The sequence below is a fragment of the Pomacea canaliculata genome, linkage group LG12 (assembly GCF_003073045.1).
Source record: "Pomacea canaliculata isolate SZHN2017 linkage group LG12, ASM307304v1, whole genome shotgun sequence".
Classification (NCBI taxonomy): domain Eukaryota; kingdom Metazoa; phylum Mollusca; class Gastropoda; order Architaenioglossa; family Ampullariidae; genus Pomacea; species Pomacea canaliculata.
Genome location: NC_037601.1, coordinates 5,840,853 through 5,858,672, shown reverse-complemented (window position 1 = coordinate 5,858,672; position 17,820 = coordinate 5,840,853). Strand labels below are relative to the sequence as shown.

The 17,820-nt window shown below is 41.7% G+C and overlaps 1 protein-coding gene across 1 annotated transcript in view; it reads right to left on the bottom strand.

The window, feature by feature from the left end:
- Positions 1-583: 583 nt before the first annotated feature.
- The window catches only part of LOC112577213 (forkhead box protein F1-like), a 33,315-nt gene continuing 16,078 nt past the window's right edge, over positions 584-17,820 (bottom strand). Inside the window, 1 exon segment of the mRNA XM_025260225.1 lies at positions 584-3,792. Within this exon segment, the coding sequence (XP_025116010.1) occupies positions 3,662-3,792 (131 nt within the window). The 3' untranslated portion in view covers positions 584-3,661.

Genomic DNA, 17,820 nt, shown 5'->3' with positions numbered 1-17,820 from the left:
TTCTAGCATTTAGGTCTCCGAAAACTTTAGAGGAAGCTTCGAAAATTTTTCCAGTCAATTCCAGTCAATATTGTCCTGAAACACATACACTATTCATAAAGTCAAATATTCCATGTCGGAAGGTGGTGTAAGTGCTGTGCTAACACCTCTGTGGCAGTATTAAAATACTTTTGTGAAATATTAACAACAATGATGTAATTTGTCTGATAAATATTCTTAAGCGTTTCTTCAGGAAAAGATTTATTACATAATTCACTACCCTACATAGACAGTGTCTAGAAACAGAGAGGCTGACCCTTAGGAATCACAAAAGGCGGAAACTCAAAAAACAAATATTGGGGGGAATACGAGCAGCCCAATCATATTTCCATGTTTGTTTAAGCCTTCTCTCCATCGACACACACATTCTCTCTCACACTCTCTCTTTCTCTCTCTCTTTCTCTCCCTCTCGTCCTATTTGTCTTTCTCTTGCTCTCAGGTTCCCTGGTTAGACTGCCCAAGGCTAAGAAGGTGAATGGCTAGTTAACTTGTTGCTATGGTGATAATCAGGTGAACAACAGTCCTTCATTCTCACAATGAAAGCCGCACGTATACAAATAATGAAAGGAGTCGACATGTGTGCTTGAAAAAACAAAGTGTTTTGTTTAATAAACAACTTTTCTTCTCGACGATAGTGTGAGAAATGAACCGGCATGTCAGCCGTGGACAAGACACGTTGGAAGACATCACGTGACAATAATCTAAATGTTTCATTTATGAAAATAGCCATTTCGTTAACGAAGCAAACCACGTGTTTATAGCAAGGAACACAGAAGCTCAAACGCCATCTATGTACACACAACATTCCACCCGCATCCACAAAGCACCTTTGGTAAGAGATTTGATGTGATTGTAACTTGCATAATTCAGGTAAGGCCTCTCAGTCGGGGAGGATAATTGAATAAAATCTTCCTAAAAGAAACAATCAAAAACCATGGATATAATTTTGTATTATCATCCTAGCTATTCAAGAAAATTGTCTCCGCTGCTCTGTCAACATACCCATCATTGTAAGAATATATTCATCATTCGCAAAAAAATAAAAATTAATATATAGAAATTTATTGATAAATTTGTAAAAAGTAGAACTATAAATAAATAGATAAATAACTCTAAGTTTGCACACGTTTGCTGGGATTATTTGCTGCTGCAGGTAAAAACGACGGACGGACGGATGGACGGACGCGTTCGGTGAATACAAGACACCAGCGCTAGTCTTTTGGTTAGTTTAGAAAGGACCAATTTTTTTTTTAAACATTTTTGATCGTAGATTTGTAGAGGCTATTAATATTGTTGATTTTGTCCAAAGGAGAAAATGGGGAATTTAAAAATTAGTTCGTGGATTTTTTTCCAGGACTTCACTTGTGTAAACATTTAAAAATCAGAATCTTGCAGTGCAGGCAATAAGCATGCTGTTTTTAATTTTATAACATTTTATTTATTTATTGACGAGTTTTACAAAGGTACGTTCGAATTAAAAAAAAAGGCTATAAATTTTTTTTGCTAGCTATCACCCAAAAAACTGTTTTTTAAAGAGCTACCATTAAGCTGCGATCATTATCCGGCTTGTAAACACGAGGCACGAAATCGAAATAAATACAGGTGAGCCGATTTTTTATGTCTAGAAATAAATTTCAGAAATTTGGCATTGGTTTGATGAATATGGAGGGATGTGAACTGGAAATTTGTCCATTAAAAATTACTCACTTTGTTTTTATTTTCAAGACATGTTGTAACTTAAGGTCAATAACAGACCTGTTTGCGGCTTGTGAAATGAGAGAGAGAGGATGATACACAAAACTGTCTGAAATTTGTATCCGAGCGAGCGATGAAACACAATGTTAAAATACCATCATCGGAATTCATGGTAAGGAAAACAAAGAGTTCTAAACTACGGAATAAAATAATGAAAGTGTTTGTTTTTATTTCTTCAATTTCGTTCTTTTGTTTCCTTAAAAAAAATGCGGGTGATCAGGATTTTAAGGCACAGTAAAAACGTGGTGAAATACGGGTATATGAGGGGTAGCTGAATTTAGTGTGTAAGATGAATTGAAAATATTGAGGATAAAATTCATTTTAGTTTTATTAGTTTTTTTTATTATTATTATTATTATTATTATTACAGTATGCAAATTCATATTATTTTAAGATTTATCCTCTTTTCTGAATATATTCTCTTTTTTAGTGTCGGTATTAAAAATAAATGTATCTTTGGTGATGCGGGCACTGGATCTTTGTTGTGGTAAAGCAGTCGACCGAAGATTAACTGAGTTTTTCTCACAAGTTCATGGCGTGTATGAGGAGCTCAAGTCACAACACCTGTTCGCAGCAAGTTTAAATTAAAACTCATCGCCATGGCTTCGAGAGAGTTCGTCCTCGCGAGGACCGCGCGATCATTCGTGACTATCGAGCAGCGCAAGCACATTTTTTTTCATAGAAAATATAGGCACTTCAAAAGGGTTGAAAAGAAACCCACAAGGTCATAAAAATTAGCAAACATTAATGTTACATAATTTTTTCTCATGACAAAAAAGTAAACACATGCTCTTGCTTACACACGCACGCACGCATACACACCCGCGCATGCGCAGTTTATCATCACTTACAGGTGAAGCAAAGCATGCACACGTGTCCCCACATTTAAGTAATTCATTATCCGTTAGCTTCGTCAGGACGGTCACGTGACTGTGATCTCAAGTCCACTTATTCCTAGTCATAAGTAAATCGTAGGTAGGCACTAGTGGATATTCAAATGAAGGCGGCTCTTGCCTTGCAAGCAGGTTCCTCTCGGTAAACAGCATCAAAGCACATGTTGATGTAGACAGTAGACTGGCAACAAACATGAGGGAGGGGGAGACAAACTTAGCATTCTATAATTTATGTTGGCGCTAGCTTCTTCATCTGAAATATAAGATTCGCAGCAAAATTGCAGAAATCAGTCTCGCTGAGAATAAAACTTTCAAAGGTTCCATGTCGACAGCCTTCACAAACGCAACTGTTCATCCACATTAAAGATTGTCTGTGGTGGGCCCGCTGTTGTAGCATGTCCACCCCGAACACAGACCAACAATGATCTATGTAAGAAACTTTACGATAAGCAAATATTAATCTTGTCCCACCCTCGTTGCTAGGCAGCGAACATGTCTTCTTTGAACGCTTCAAAGACCGTCCATCCTGCAAGCAGGATATTCTCCGACATACGGGTCTGCTTCTTCATTATGGTGACGTCATCAGTGCAGGTAAGGAACAGTATTTTGGCACACAGGGTCATGAGAGTACGAAGCAAGTTCATCACTCAGTAGAGTATTCAAAGTCCACACACAATGCGCCAGTCAATGTTTGGCCACACGGAGTATGACAGAATATATTAGTCACTAGACGTCCAGTCTCCACTATCTTCTCCGAACATTCTGGAGTTATTAGAGTCTGTAAGACAGTAGGCACAGCACCATCCATGCAGCCAAGGACGAGCAATCTCACTGAAGAGGTCAGCACCGACGGTGACCTCTTCCACACGACACTTGTGACAGGAGCTCTAGAAACTTCGCGACAAGTGAAATATCGGCATTGAGCACACACAACGACCTGATGCTACGGCTTCCGTCCACAAAAAGCACGATTCTCACATGGAACATTTGTCATAATAGGACGAGGCATGCACAGCTGATGCCATCCCGTTTGAAGAGTAGGGAAAGTAGGACTTCCGGTCGCACGACCCGCTCTGCTGGAAAGCCTGCGTCTGCAAACGCATGCCTGGAACAGAAGGACAAAGAAATAATATTTTAGTCGTTCATCTTGTCAAGGAAACTAGAATATCATAAACTTTCTTATATCTTAGTCACGTGCCTTACAACGGTAGTGGGCACCTCTTTATCGTCAAGATGTACAGAAAGTTTTATTAGACGAAGAGTGTTTTCAAGCAGATAAATTATGAAAGAAAAATGGGAGGTTTTCGCCAAGAAGGGATGGGAGGAAGTGTATAGAATTTGCAGAAAATGGCGGCCGTCAGGTTTGTAACGACGATAGTCTAAAACAGAATAAAGTTTCCGGCCCCTTTCTTGTTTGAAAATGTGTGTCTGGTGTGCAAACATGAGACTATGTATTTATTCATCTCTCTCTCTCTCAAACAGCATGATGTTGTAGACAGTATTACATGAGAAATGGGCCAGGGAGGGGGAGCTCATCACGGGTCACATGGGTCCCCTGAATGATGTCACGTGATACTGTCAACAAGCTTATCATCGACAGCACTTATCAGTCTACTTTCATCGCTGAAATGCTGATATGTAGCGAGGGTCTAGAAGATGCGGCGGATTCAGAATAAAGTCGTTAGCATCGGTATTTCTGGAACATGCCTCACCCCTCCAGAACATTCTAAACTGCAGAAGCATCGCTGAAAGCTGCAGTCAGGCGCTTCACCAGTGAAATACCGGTATGAAACATCGGTATGATATCATCATAATATTATATATTCTATTATATGAGACATCAGTGACAATCCCAATGTCGGTAAACATATATCCATGTACAATTCCTGTCGTTACTTTATAATAAACCCTTCACTGATAATGATGATATTCTTCAATATTTTATCTGTCTCTTCTCTAGTTCTCATCATACTTTTGAATAACTGACACATACTGTAATGTTTATCTTTTTTGATGAGAGTGTTGGAGTGTAGCAAATGTCCCGCGTAACAACACACACACGCGAGCGAGCGCTCGCACACACTCTTTACATAAACATTCATTCTTCCCCCCTGTCACTCCATCTTTCACTCTTTGTACATGTTTAGTCTCGATGACGTAGTATTCAGTAGACTTAAAGGCTTAGAAGGAAAAGGTGGTAGCGGGAATGTTTTTGTTTTTTTGTTTTTGTTTTTTGTTGTTTTTTGTTTTTGTTTTTGTTTTTGTTTTGTTTTGTTTTTTTGTGTTTTTTTGCTGTCTTTTCCAAAGTGGTTGGTGCTGTTATGCTCGTGTATGTGTTTACTATATTTATGTACTTGGTTGCGTTCAGCTCGTGCACTCATACCTACATAACCCCACAGCTACCTTCTCTCTCCCACAAACAGACCGGGTGCGTGGATGTGATGTGGTCTGAATTACTAGTTTGGTGTAAACCGCCACCTACTCACCCACCACCCGGTTTGTTTGCACACTACGTCCCCCACCCCATCCTTCTCCATCAGCCCAGTTTGTCTTCTCCGTACCTTCTCTCATCTCTCTCATCCAGTTCCTCACAGTCACCCCCAACCATCCGTCAGGCCGCTCTGTACTGTACTCCACCCCCTCCTTCTGTCTCCCCTACCCACCCACACACACACCCCTCTGTCAGCCAGTGGGGTGCGTTCCCCCGGTTCCAATCAGTGGCACAAGACGCGTCAACGAGCGCAGGCTGCCGACAAGATGGTGGAGCGGCATTCAGTGATGGGAGAGGACGGGAAGCTGGCACTAGTCGGGACGGAAGCCGCGAGAGTTGCCGAGTCCAGCGCTCGTACACCCGCCCTCCTCATTCCGCGCCTATTCCCACAGACCCGACCCCTCCCGCCGATGCGCAGGTGCCTCCCATTCCTGTGGGTTTTGCTAACCCCGTGGTATTTTGCCCTTTGTTGGTGACAGACCGCGCAATATGGTTTGATGCGGATGGCGGCAAATCAGCAACTATGCACGCGCCCAACGACGACTGCGGGGTCCGCAGCAAGTTGATACAGGGCGCCATGGACTGGGAATTTCTATAAAACAAACCACGGGTGGGAGACTTGCAATCAGACGGGTGCAGGAGGGGTGGCATAGGTGTGCGAGCAAGGAAGGTAGCGGCATGTATACCCGACGGTTATTGTAGTCGGGTAGGTAAAAACTAATGAGCATTAACACTTGTCTGCGAATCGTGTGCATCGTATGATATAAACCTATCTGAATAATCATCTATCTTTAATACAACTAAATAAGCTTTGTAGGTGGTTGACAGCTCAGGCGAAACAGTGGAAGACAGAGGGCTTTGGAAGGAGTTTAAAATAAATAAATAAAATACATTTAAATGCAGTATAATATACATTTAATTGCATGTTATATATTTGGAGTTTTATTGGACAGTCAACAAAATTTCTCTCGACTGTCATTCTTTAATGAACATGTGGAAATGAATTAATGAAATAAAAGATTATAGAGCAGAACGGTTTGACTGTAATTTTGGTTATGTTACAAGAAATAATTTCAGATATAAAAATAAAACAATCTCAGATTTAAATCATCATCATCAGAAAAAAAATTAAGATCTTTCTTTTACTTCATTTATTATATAAATGAATCAGTACATTTAATATATATATACGTTCATTTAATATATATATATATTGACAATTTATGTAAGTCACTATTCTTTATTTATTTTTTTTTTTTACTGTAAAGGATTAACCTGTAAGAAATTTCTGTGATTTTACTAAAACTATTTTATCTATAAATTCTTTAGTGGAAGTGTGAAGTAAAGCTTGTCTCTGTATGTGAAGCCTTTACACCATAACAAGACACAATAACAAGAAAGTAGACAAAGTGTTTCTGTGAATACCAAGGCTGCTGAATAAATATGTGTGCAATCTTTCTTTTTAAGTTGTCCATCGCCTAAATCAGTAAACTTGAGATAGTTCCTTCTTACCACTGACAATCTTCACTGAGACGATTTTGTAGACACAAAAGTTTATTCTTTCCTTTCTACTCTCTGTAACTAGCAGCTTGGTGTGCTGATGTAGAAAAATATTACAATTACAAATGTTATTTCTGTATTCAAGGTAACCACGTCACTGACACAGTTTTGTTGACATGGAATAAACTTTGTACCCTATATACTACAAGCTTACTCTTATCAATACCATTAATGCTTCAATTAATTTGATAGGGAGTTTGCTTGAGCACAAAATCCGTGGTAAATATTAATTTTAAAAAAACACAGACTTTTTTTCCTTTTGCTCGAAGGAAGAAAATGGAAAGTTTTGTCGCTGTGTTGTTTGAGAACTACTTATTTACATTGGGAAATTGGTTTTGCTGTCTGTGTTTGTTTCGATGTCTTAGAGGTTTTGTCTAGTTTTGGAATTTTTACTAGCTTTTAAAATTTTTTAAAATTGGTTTTCAACCTGTTTGTTAACCCCTCGATTCAAACATTTTTTTTAATGTTTCTGTCTGATTCTATGTTTATCTGCATGATTCACATGCTCCTCCAAGTCCAATTTCGTCTTCAGGTAACAGGTACTGTAAGTCTGGAGGCTGTAAGTTCGTGTCCGGGCCTGGTGCCACCAGTTGGATGAATCACTTGGCAGACCGCTGGCTGACCTTCTCGCTGAATGCCTCGGGTTTCCAAGGTGGACGGTATCAACATCTCAGCTTCTGGAGGCTGTTCCCTCCCGGCAAGACAGGCCACAGGGTATCTTGGGCTTTATAACAACTTTCCAACACCATCCTGTAATCTGGGATGCCTGGCATAGACAGAAAGCCTGCAAGTCTTGTTTCCTCTGATGGACTGAGCCCCGTCTTTGGGTGGGTTTACACGAGAGTTGTCCGTCCATTGTTAGCTATTGAGCATCATCAGTCCTGCTGCACTTTATCTACTTATTATCCTGAACCCGATAACAATATCTCGTAAAAAAAAAAACGCTCCGAAAAATGTGTCGATGGATGGTTTAGAGGGCGGAAGGTTTGAACAGAAGAGCAAGACAAAAATGCACGACAATCTTGATTTGAACATTTTTTTTTTCTAAATGTTACATGGGTACAAATGACCAGAATATGTTACAGGTAAGTAACAGATGCTCCTTAGAGATTTGTTTACTCCTACTACCGCCTTTAAGTCATCGCAAAAACAAGAGATTGGAAAAGAAAGAAAGGAAGAAAAAAAAGACAATACAAGAAAGTATTTACTTATCATGATGATTGTTTTAGCTAAATATTAATCTCCTGATCGTACGGAAAATAATTTTAGCTAAATTAGTAGACGTCAGTTCATTGAACCTGCGTGTAAAATTTATGAAAAAAAATGTTTTAAAGCGGGAGGAATATCATTGTACATAAGTTTTCCTAGAAGTACCTACTTCTAGGAGGCAAGAAAGAAGCAGTCATTGGTCCCAGAGACTGAGAACATTTTTGCCGAGCGAAACTCTCCCCAAATTTGACTACCACCCCTTTCGCCGTCTTGACGCATGCGAAACATAAGAGGCTTGATTTCGATTCCGGGTGAATAGCTTGAAACACACCGGCTGTGAAAACAACAGTTGAAAGAGGCTGACATCGTGGAAGTTGTAGTTCCCTGCAAAAACATGACAAAGTTTCACAACGAAGGAGAACGAGAAGGGTTTGCGAAGACGAAGAGGAGAAGGGAGAGAAAACGAGAACGACAAGGAAAAAGAAGAAAAGATGAAGACGAAAAAGAAGAAGAACTCCACCCGTATCGCAGTGTCACAGCAGCCAGCGATCCCATTTCTCTCGCAGCCTGCGCTGGCTATCGCAAGATGGTAGCCATCGTCTCAACCCCCACGGGGAGGTAAGTGGCAATCGACTAAAGACCGCGAGAGTGGCCTCCCTTGGTGGTCTCTCGCCGTCACTTGCACGTGTTTTTTCAGTCTACATGCAGGATGGATGGCGCGAAACCCTATGCTGGCAAAAGCTGTGCGCCCAACCTTCTGCTTCCCCCAACTCCGGGTGCCATATCGCAGGGGGGGGGGGGGGGGGGAAGACGATTTCTGTCGAGAATACATGCATTGTCTGCTCTTGTCTTCTCTTCCTTCTTTTAAGTGGTGTTGATGGGCTGTTAAGAGCGCTGAAGGAACAGCCTGGAATTAAAGATAGCCGCCGTGGGTTCTCCGAGACTTACCTTTCTTGTACTGACCCCTCTCCCACCTTGTAAACCCGAGCTACCTTATCGATGCAACATGTACTTCCGGTCTTGACCCCTGTTGAGAACAGGCTACCTGAGAAATGAATGAGGGAGTATTTCCGGAACTGACCCCTGTACAAAGTAAAGTGAACTAACAGCTATGAAACAATTATTTCGTTGCTCGTGAAGTTCTCAAATAAAATAATTTTGGACTAACAAAAAATATTCAATCTATTTCATTTTGATATTTATAGTTCAACTTCTATTCTTGTTATCAAATGACACCAATGATCCAAAACTCTATTTTACTTATCTAACATCGATACGAACGTTTTCGAGGGCTAGAGACTTCATAATGGCGGAATTTTAATTAGTTTTATAATCATGGAATCAACCAAACAAATCCGATTTTGTTTCTGTCCCAGACGCGACAAATTTAACAAAGGGTTTGGAATTTAAACCTTTTTGCTTTAATTATGGGTTAGTATTGTTTGTGAACTGACATTTCTAATGTTTAGACGCGATGTCTGCAGTTATTAACGAACGTTGTCCTGGAAAACAAAACATGGAGTCATGCTAAATTGAAACAAAGCTTCATGCCCGTTGGAAACGACTTTGTAACAAAGACGCTCATCACATGGAGCCAAGTACAGAGAAAGAAAAGACTGCCAAAGACTATGTTTAACCTTTGCCCTTCTCTTAATGAAATATGTGAGACGTGGGACGGTCCTTAATGGCAATTAGCTCCACAACTTGACTTGACTGGCAAGAAATATGTTATGTGCACACAAGAAAAGTGTTTGAACGGTTTGACACCCAGGTTTGCGAGAAGAGGCGTTGCATGGCTGTGTAGCGACAGGATGCTCAGCAAGCTCTGCCTCTCCTAGGTGGCGCCATGGTCTCTTAGGAGCTATTTCCTTGATGATGAGAAAGGCCCTAAGGAATCAAACCTGCACCCGAGCCATAGAAACTTCCTCGGTTACTCGTGCACCCATTATCCTCTGTCTCTCCACCCTCGTCTCCCACGCTCCCACAGAAATGAGGGAAGAAGTGGAGGAAGTCTGTTTTCTTTCTCAACTGTCGTTCACCAGCTCCGCTTCAAACGTTTTGTGGGTTTCCTCATCTTCTTCTGTCAGTCAAGGGAGACATCGTTCGACTCTTTCAGTTAAATGACGAGTATTATATATATATGTATGTGGGATTTAAGTCAACTCCACCTTTTGACCAAGAATTTTCTCTTCAATTACGCATCCTCCTCTTTTTCTAAATCCCAGAAAGACATATAATTGAGATGCTGACTCGTGTCATGGTCAGGTGATACGGGTGGAAAATTGAAAGCCGTACTTTTCTAGCAAGAGATTATAAGCTTTATTTTATTTATTGGTTGTTAAAATGCTGTTTAAATTATGCATTTTGCTACTTGAAGAGTGTTTTAATTGTTTTTATAGGAATTTGTTAACACTTTGTGAAACTTTGACTTTCGAGTTTGTTTGTTTGTTTGTTTGTTTGTTTGTTTGTTTGTTTGTTTGTTTGTTTGTTTGTTTGTTTGTTTGTTTGTTTGTGTGTGGGGAGGTGGTGGATGACTGTGCGACAATTAATATAAATACACTGTGAGAGAGGTTTGAAGATTTTTATGACTTTAATTAATTTTATTAAGTGCGCTTGCCGTAAATTCTTTCTGTTCGCCAGTAATTATTATTTGTAAAATAAACTTACACAATTGTTTTTTCCCCTGTTGATTATAAACAACTGAAAGGCTGCATGCACTAACGAAGCTTGGGTCTGTGTGCAATGACACATTCACGGCAACAGAAAAGTAACCGACAAAACGAACCCACTATTGTAACTTTAATAAGAAATTAAAAAAATGTAGCATTTAAAATGTAGTTTGACATATGGTCAAGGCAAGCAGTACGGTTCCTACTTCTTAGTTCCTGTGTTGTGGAGGTGTGTGCAAGAATGAGTGAGTGGGAAGCGAAGAAAGAGAAGTTAAAACCCGCGTTACCCGTCCTTCAACTGCCTTCCGACATTCTCTGACAATCTGGAAAGTCGTCGCCACTCTATTTCCCATTCCCTATTTCCGACAAGACCGTCAATGTACACCATGTGGGGCGCGGGGCTGCCGTGGGACCTGGCGAGGCGGGAGGAATTCCCACAAGACACACGTGGCGCGATGCAGACCCTCCGTTGTTTTACTCCAACTCCATTATTTCACTCCGTAATCACAAAAGGCAAAGATATTACTACGCGTATTCCATTTACTGCTTTTCTTCCGCTGATATAACACTGCTCGCAAGTCCGTGCGTGTTGTAATTCGACCTCACCAACGTTTTTGATGCTTTTATTCTTGGTGTTTATAAGTTTGTCCGTTCTTACACCCAAGTCGATACTGCACGTGTCCGAAAAAGTTTATAAAATTGGTGAAAAGAGTAAAATGGTGTATGGAAAACTCCCGACCTCTGACCTTCTAAAGGTTGATGGAGCGCAAACATTAACGAGTACTAATTAGGAAGTGATGTTCTGTAACCAAGGAAACGGACAACCATCGCGGTCACTGACTTTAACATTAAAATTGATTTCTGTCGTTCATAAGACTGTATTTCATGTTTGTACTGAATCACAACATGATAAGAAAGACTCGAAAATAAATGATTTGGGAAAAGAAAATAGATTGGACCCATCGCAATGTCACCTGCCAGGTCGGAATAGGAATGTGAGATGTAATTTCTTTGTCTGCTCTACCTTTGTCGAGTCCCCAGGTGTCCGAAAGTCGATGGATACACCTAGGTGTGGGTACATAGCAAGGCGAGTCATCACAGCGCGTGCGCGAAAACAGTCGTCTTGTGTGGTCACGTGTACAGCACGTGCACCGCAGATCGCGCGCTGCTCGGGTTTGTCTCACCTGCCCACCACGTGGTGCGCCTGGGCACGGAGCAGGCAGGTATTGTCGCACGTGCGGGCATGACCGAAATACTCATAGCTTCACGGACGCAAGCTGTGCTGGTCACATCCCTCCAACGTCCGGGGCTCATCCTGACACTCAGCCTCGTTTTCAGGTTGAGGGGGGAACATGGCGGGCTGTACGAAAGGTTGCACTTGGCGTCGCAGTCCCACAATAAAGATGTCGCGAACCAACATTCCCTTAGGTTTCAAAAATATTTATATAAGTTTCGGCGACTAGAGGACCATTGACTGGGGGGTGAGATGGTGGAAGTTGACTTGTCCTCATGATGATCTTTATTTAGAAATATTGTGGACAGAAAATGTGTGTGGAGCTCCTAGCGAGGGAGGAGCAGAAGAAGGAAATGAGCGGATGGAGAGAGAGAGAAGGTGGTGCTTCTGTGTACCCATCTAGTATACATACCCGAAAACATTCCTACCCCGGTGTATCACCAAGACAACAAAAAGGCCCACAAAGGCAACAAGCGCCCAACACCACGAGAGGGCGCGCATCTGCCGGCAAGCCACTGGGCATGCGCACAATTAACTGCATCTGCTCTTTGTTGGAGGCATCGTTTCATTTGTCACCTTTCCTCCGCGCGTCGGGTGCGAGCTGTTGTTGATTACGTTAGGATTCAGTGTTCCGATTACCTCCCATGCTGCGGAGGAAGAAGCTGCTAGCATGTGGCCCGCATTCGCGCCGAGGTGCGTCAAACTGCAGCGCCCCCTTCCACTGCATCCACCCCACCTAACCCCACAAACCATGAAAGTTTTTTTGGCAGTCGTTTCGGTAATACTTAGATGTTTTATTTTCAGAAAAAAAAACATTCCGGTTTTCAATCACAGTTGAGACCAGAAGAGTTCGGCGGATGGCGGGTGCGGTTGAGGATGTCCACTTTAGAAACGTTTGAAGATGTTATGGATGGGCTCTGGTCTGGGTCACGTGACTACAATAGTGTCTAGCAATGCACTGTACATTTTACTGACACAACTAATACACTTCTAATGTTGTTCAGAGAAGCAGATGACATCTAGAGTTTTATTGTACTTGAAAATTAGAATGTCTAGCCTTGCAGTGGACATTTTTTTTCAGAAAGTGGCAAGCAGACAAATGTCATAATATCTACTTTTTATGTCATATATACCTACTTATTAAATTGGGTGTAGAATCTCCTTTGTGACAGTACGTGTCTGTGTATATATAATATGTAAGGCAGTGTGTGTGAGATATATATATATCAATATATTGACCGTGTCCATATTCTTTTATGATCAAGAACTGAAAAGAATGAGAGAAACATTGAAAAGGACACTGGGCACATTCACCAGCAGACAGACCATCGAATTCGTATCCCTGTCCTTCCCAAAGGAAGCTATCATCAGAAGGATTTTTTTTTTCAAGATGACAAGACTTCAAAGCTGTGAGAAATATAATCATGCGCCTTTTGAGAAATGTTCCCTCTCATCTCGTCTTTCAAACAAAAGGTAATAATAAATTAGTTATTAGAGATGTGAAAGTGAGAACGTTGTTGTAGTTTAGGCTCAATCACAAGCAGTTAATTTAACGGCATCCACAACATCCACAACTACTCCCCGTTCCTTCACCATGGTAACGGGATCCTCCAGGAACAGAAGACTCCCTTGTGGCCAGACTTTAAGTACTTTTAAACGGGTTTTCCCAAACTCTTGACATTGTTGTCTGACTAAACAGTCAGTCGAGTCGTGAAAACCTGACAGAGGGTCTTCGCGGACAGCTCGGCGCATGCGCGAATAGACACTGTCTCCATTGACTTCCTGTCAGCATCCAAGGGAGGTAATGCTCATCGTGGGTCCCGCGGCTGTCCAGCGAGTTGCAATAACATGGTCGGTGAGACTTCCCAACTGTACTTGATAGCCCAAATATTTGCTGGCGTCGCGTGAGCTTCCAGAAGCTTCCATCTTGCGCAAGCACGGCCTGCGGGGAGCAGGGAGGTGTTCCGAGAGTGCGTCAGGGGGAGACTAGAAGGAAAACGTACGGAAGTCGGAGATTGTCATAACAGATCCAATACTTCTCGTCTTAGTGAGTCTTCTGTCTTCGCTGGAGGTGTTGTGGAACTCTATATATGTCATAATAACTCAGACCCAGCTCCGACAGACAGTTGAACGAATTTTATGTTCGAATACGTGTCGGATCCTCGCCGCCCCTCAAAAAACCAGCTTCCGGGCTAGACCGGAAATATTTGGCACCGCTTTCTGTACGAAAACAGGTCTGAGCAAACACTTAAATGGAATCTTTGTATGGGAGTAGCCATATAATGTTTATGAGATGCTCATTAGTATCTCTACCCTCCAGCCCTTTCTCTCTCCTCTCTCTTTCCCTCTGCTCCCCACATATACTAACTTCAGCATGTGAGTATACTTTTGATCAGGTGCCATACTGACTGCAAGCCAGACTGTAAGACACTTTCCACATTAAACAGTGTCTTGTCCTTTCGAGAACTCGTGAGACTGGCCTTTCGTACTGAAAGCGAGACTGACTTCAATACGAAGACTTTTCTACAAATTCACAGGAAATAGAGGTGTCATTAGTTTGTTGCGAAAATATAAGTTGTTTTATATATCAATTTAATTGTACCATAGTCTATTGTCATCGAATGCCCCAGGCAATGCGAAAGCTTCCGGTTCATGTTGAGGTAACGTGACGTAACTGAAAGTTTGACCTTTTTCCAAAACCCAGTTAAGAGCTGGACATCAGGGGTTGGTATGTCATGATTGGGATATAGGTTTTGAGACTTGTTAAAATAAATACTTTAAAAAAAAACTATTTGAAATATTCTGAAATAAAATTTACAAACGAAAGCCACTCGTTTGAAAGCAGTTTACCAGTCGGGGGTAGCTTGAAGGCTGGTGGCAGCAGCAACATGTCCTCGGCACTGCGCGAAAAAAGTGCGAGCAAAGTGTGGCGAGACCAGGCCGTGCTGCACGTGATGGCATGTGCGTACTACGTCACAAGACAGTGACTGACGACCGGTAGTGATGATGAGGAATGGGATGTGACTCGTGCAAGCTTGCACTATATCCGCAGACAATGCACACAAAGCAAGGGCGGAAAACCAAAGAAGGGGAGGCAAAAACACGAAGATACAATTCCGCTGCTGCATTTTCTGTCCATGTTATCTGCATTATTGTGTAGTGATAACACAGAAACAAACACCATTTGCATCTACATTCTTATCTGGCTGTCCATATAGTTTTCAATTATATAATTATGATTGCCCGATTTTCTTTGAAATGTACGGTCACTTTAATGAATTGAGCAGATAGAACACTCATGCCGACCGCCCTCAAAGATTTCAAACAAAGAAGAATGTGCAAATTGTATCTGTCAGGTATTCCCATTTTGCTATGGGTGTGTCATATGATAAGCAGTTGAAAGGTCACACACCATTAACAAGTTTTAATCACAGGAAAACTGCAATTTAACAAAAATAATGTCTTACTGATCAGAAAGTGAGGCGTAGTGGAAACATCTGTCCTTAAATATTTGAATAAACTTTGCAACAACAAATATATAAACAGAACTGAAATTATATGGGATGCTATCCCTCCTTCCACAAAAACCCCTTCATGTGCTGAAGCCATTTTCTAGCGATATTCCGTCGAGCGAAAACTGTTTTGTTTCAGTTAAAATCTTGAAACTGAATGTTAAGTCTGAACTACTCATCAAACAGTTGAGGAGCAAGGTTTGGCAGAATGAAAACAGTCAGCAAATGAAATCTAGGACAAGCAGTTGTTAATTCCACAAAACTGAGAATTGCAGAGCATAAAAAGAAGACCAAAATGGCAGAAGTTGCTGGAAGGCATTACAGAAGTCTGACTCCAGAGTGCGGACGCAAGTCCTTCTTGAGACCAGACAGCGTCTGCTGCGTGGGCCCCTTCCCCTTGTTATGCACTTCCGTTCTCGCCAAGCCTCGGGCTAAAGTCTCGCCACCTTCATCCCCATCCACCACCAGACCTACCCGAGCATCCGCGTACATCGTAAAGTAGTTTACAGAGGGTAGCTCCAGTTCTTTCAGGGCCTCTTAGTCTGCACGATTGTCTTCATTCGCCTTTAATATTGTGAGAATTTGCTTTCTGCTATATCTCCCTCTTTCTCTCTTTTACTCCCTTTGTTTCCACATCTCTTCACTCTTTCTCTCTTCTCTAGCCCTCACCCCGTTAGAGGACTTTGAGACTCACATCCCCAAGCTTAAGTTTCAATAAAGCTTCGACCCGGAGACGAATATTACTTTCGCAAAATGTTCGTTTTTCTGTGTCCGTTGCAATTCTTGATGTTCAATGAAGACATGGACAGTTGCACGTCCGTATGCACAAGCGCACACACACACATACACACTAACGTGTATTTTACCTCGCTGTTTTCCTTTAATGTTTACTCCGCAGTGGTGTGATGCAAGTTTATCTTGCTTCTCACTGAGGAAGCTTCCATTTTTAATACATATTCTCTCTCTTTCTCCCCCTCTCTCTCTCCAACAGTGAAAGAAGATTGTGAAAGGGAGATGGTTGGAGGGAAACAGAAGCAAACGTGTACGCCGGAAAAAAACAGAACCTTGGCCTCGTAGCCAAACACGGAGGCGGCAGCCACACAGGGTTTCTTTCAGAGCTACCTTTCAGCGGGTGTGAGTGCTGCTCACTGTCTCACTCCTGTCTGCATGCTTCACGTTCTTCTACACCCAGTCCTCGTGCACTAGGATGCACCAGGATGTGTGTGTGTGATTGTGCACATGTGATGCAACTGTCCATGTCTTGCCTGGACATCTCAATGCATTGCAATGGACATAAAAAGCCAACACTTGGCAAAGGTAACATCTGAACATTAATCGTTGCTTCACTAATGCTTTGGGTTGGAGAGGTGAGACCGAAGTGGAAGCCATAGTTGACTAGATGGAATTATTTTTTTAAAAGTCAGTTAAAGACATGCGATTGTCATACTAATATCTACTGTATTTTCATGCAATAAGAGAAGTGATTCTATGGTCAGTACCTTTGACCTCAAGTTCACTGATGTCAAGGATCACACGGCGCTCACCAGCTTATAGAGAGTTTTGTTCTGCACGGTTTGGACAAGAACTTCTTCGAAATCATTTTATAAACGAATGAGATGCTGGTGCCATTATTCTCCATGCAAATTCTTACTTAGTCATGATAAGGCTAGCTATCTCCGCGCCCCCGTGCGGCGTTTCCGTTCGCCTGTGTTCGCCGTTCCACTCGCCCGCCGCGAGCAGCAAACCTCGGCAAGTGTGAACGCAGCTCATCTCGCTTGTAGCGACGACTGATTAATGAAACTAATTACGACTCATCAGCGATCAGGCGGCTTCCGTTGCCCTCCATGTTGCCAGTGCGAAACATGTTCTCCGCCAAGTGAGTCAGCAGCAAGGGGAGACTACTGCAGTCGCTGCTATTCTGCCAACTCAGGTGTTGACTCAGTGTACAATGAGTAATGTGTTCACACGCTGCAGTCAATGTGTGCGGAGAAACTTGATAGTCGAGGGTCTAGTTAACACTTTCTTCTCCAAGAGGCTAAAATCCTGAATTTTATCTTTTTTTTTAAATTTTGTCAGCAGATGACTAACACCTTACACAAGGCAAAGCTCAGCGACGCCAAATCCTAACCCCAAAATAATCTGTAAAAATTGTTGATAACTGATTCACTCTGGCATAGACTGCACTTATATCCTCCTCTTCTATATATCTCGCCTGAACTCTAGTTATGCCAGTATTTTAAAACTGTACTCGGAAAATCTCTTTTGTATCGGCTTTTATTTTACTGTTAGAGTATAAATGAAACATTTGTCTACAGATTAAACAATTTCTGAAATAAAGAGTGTTCAGAACATTGAGAAATGATTAGGTGGCCATTTTCTTCTTTCTCATATCCCCTCCCGTCTCCCTTAAAAAACAATAAATAAACAAGAAAAAAAGTTACTGATGCTAAAATGCCAA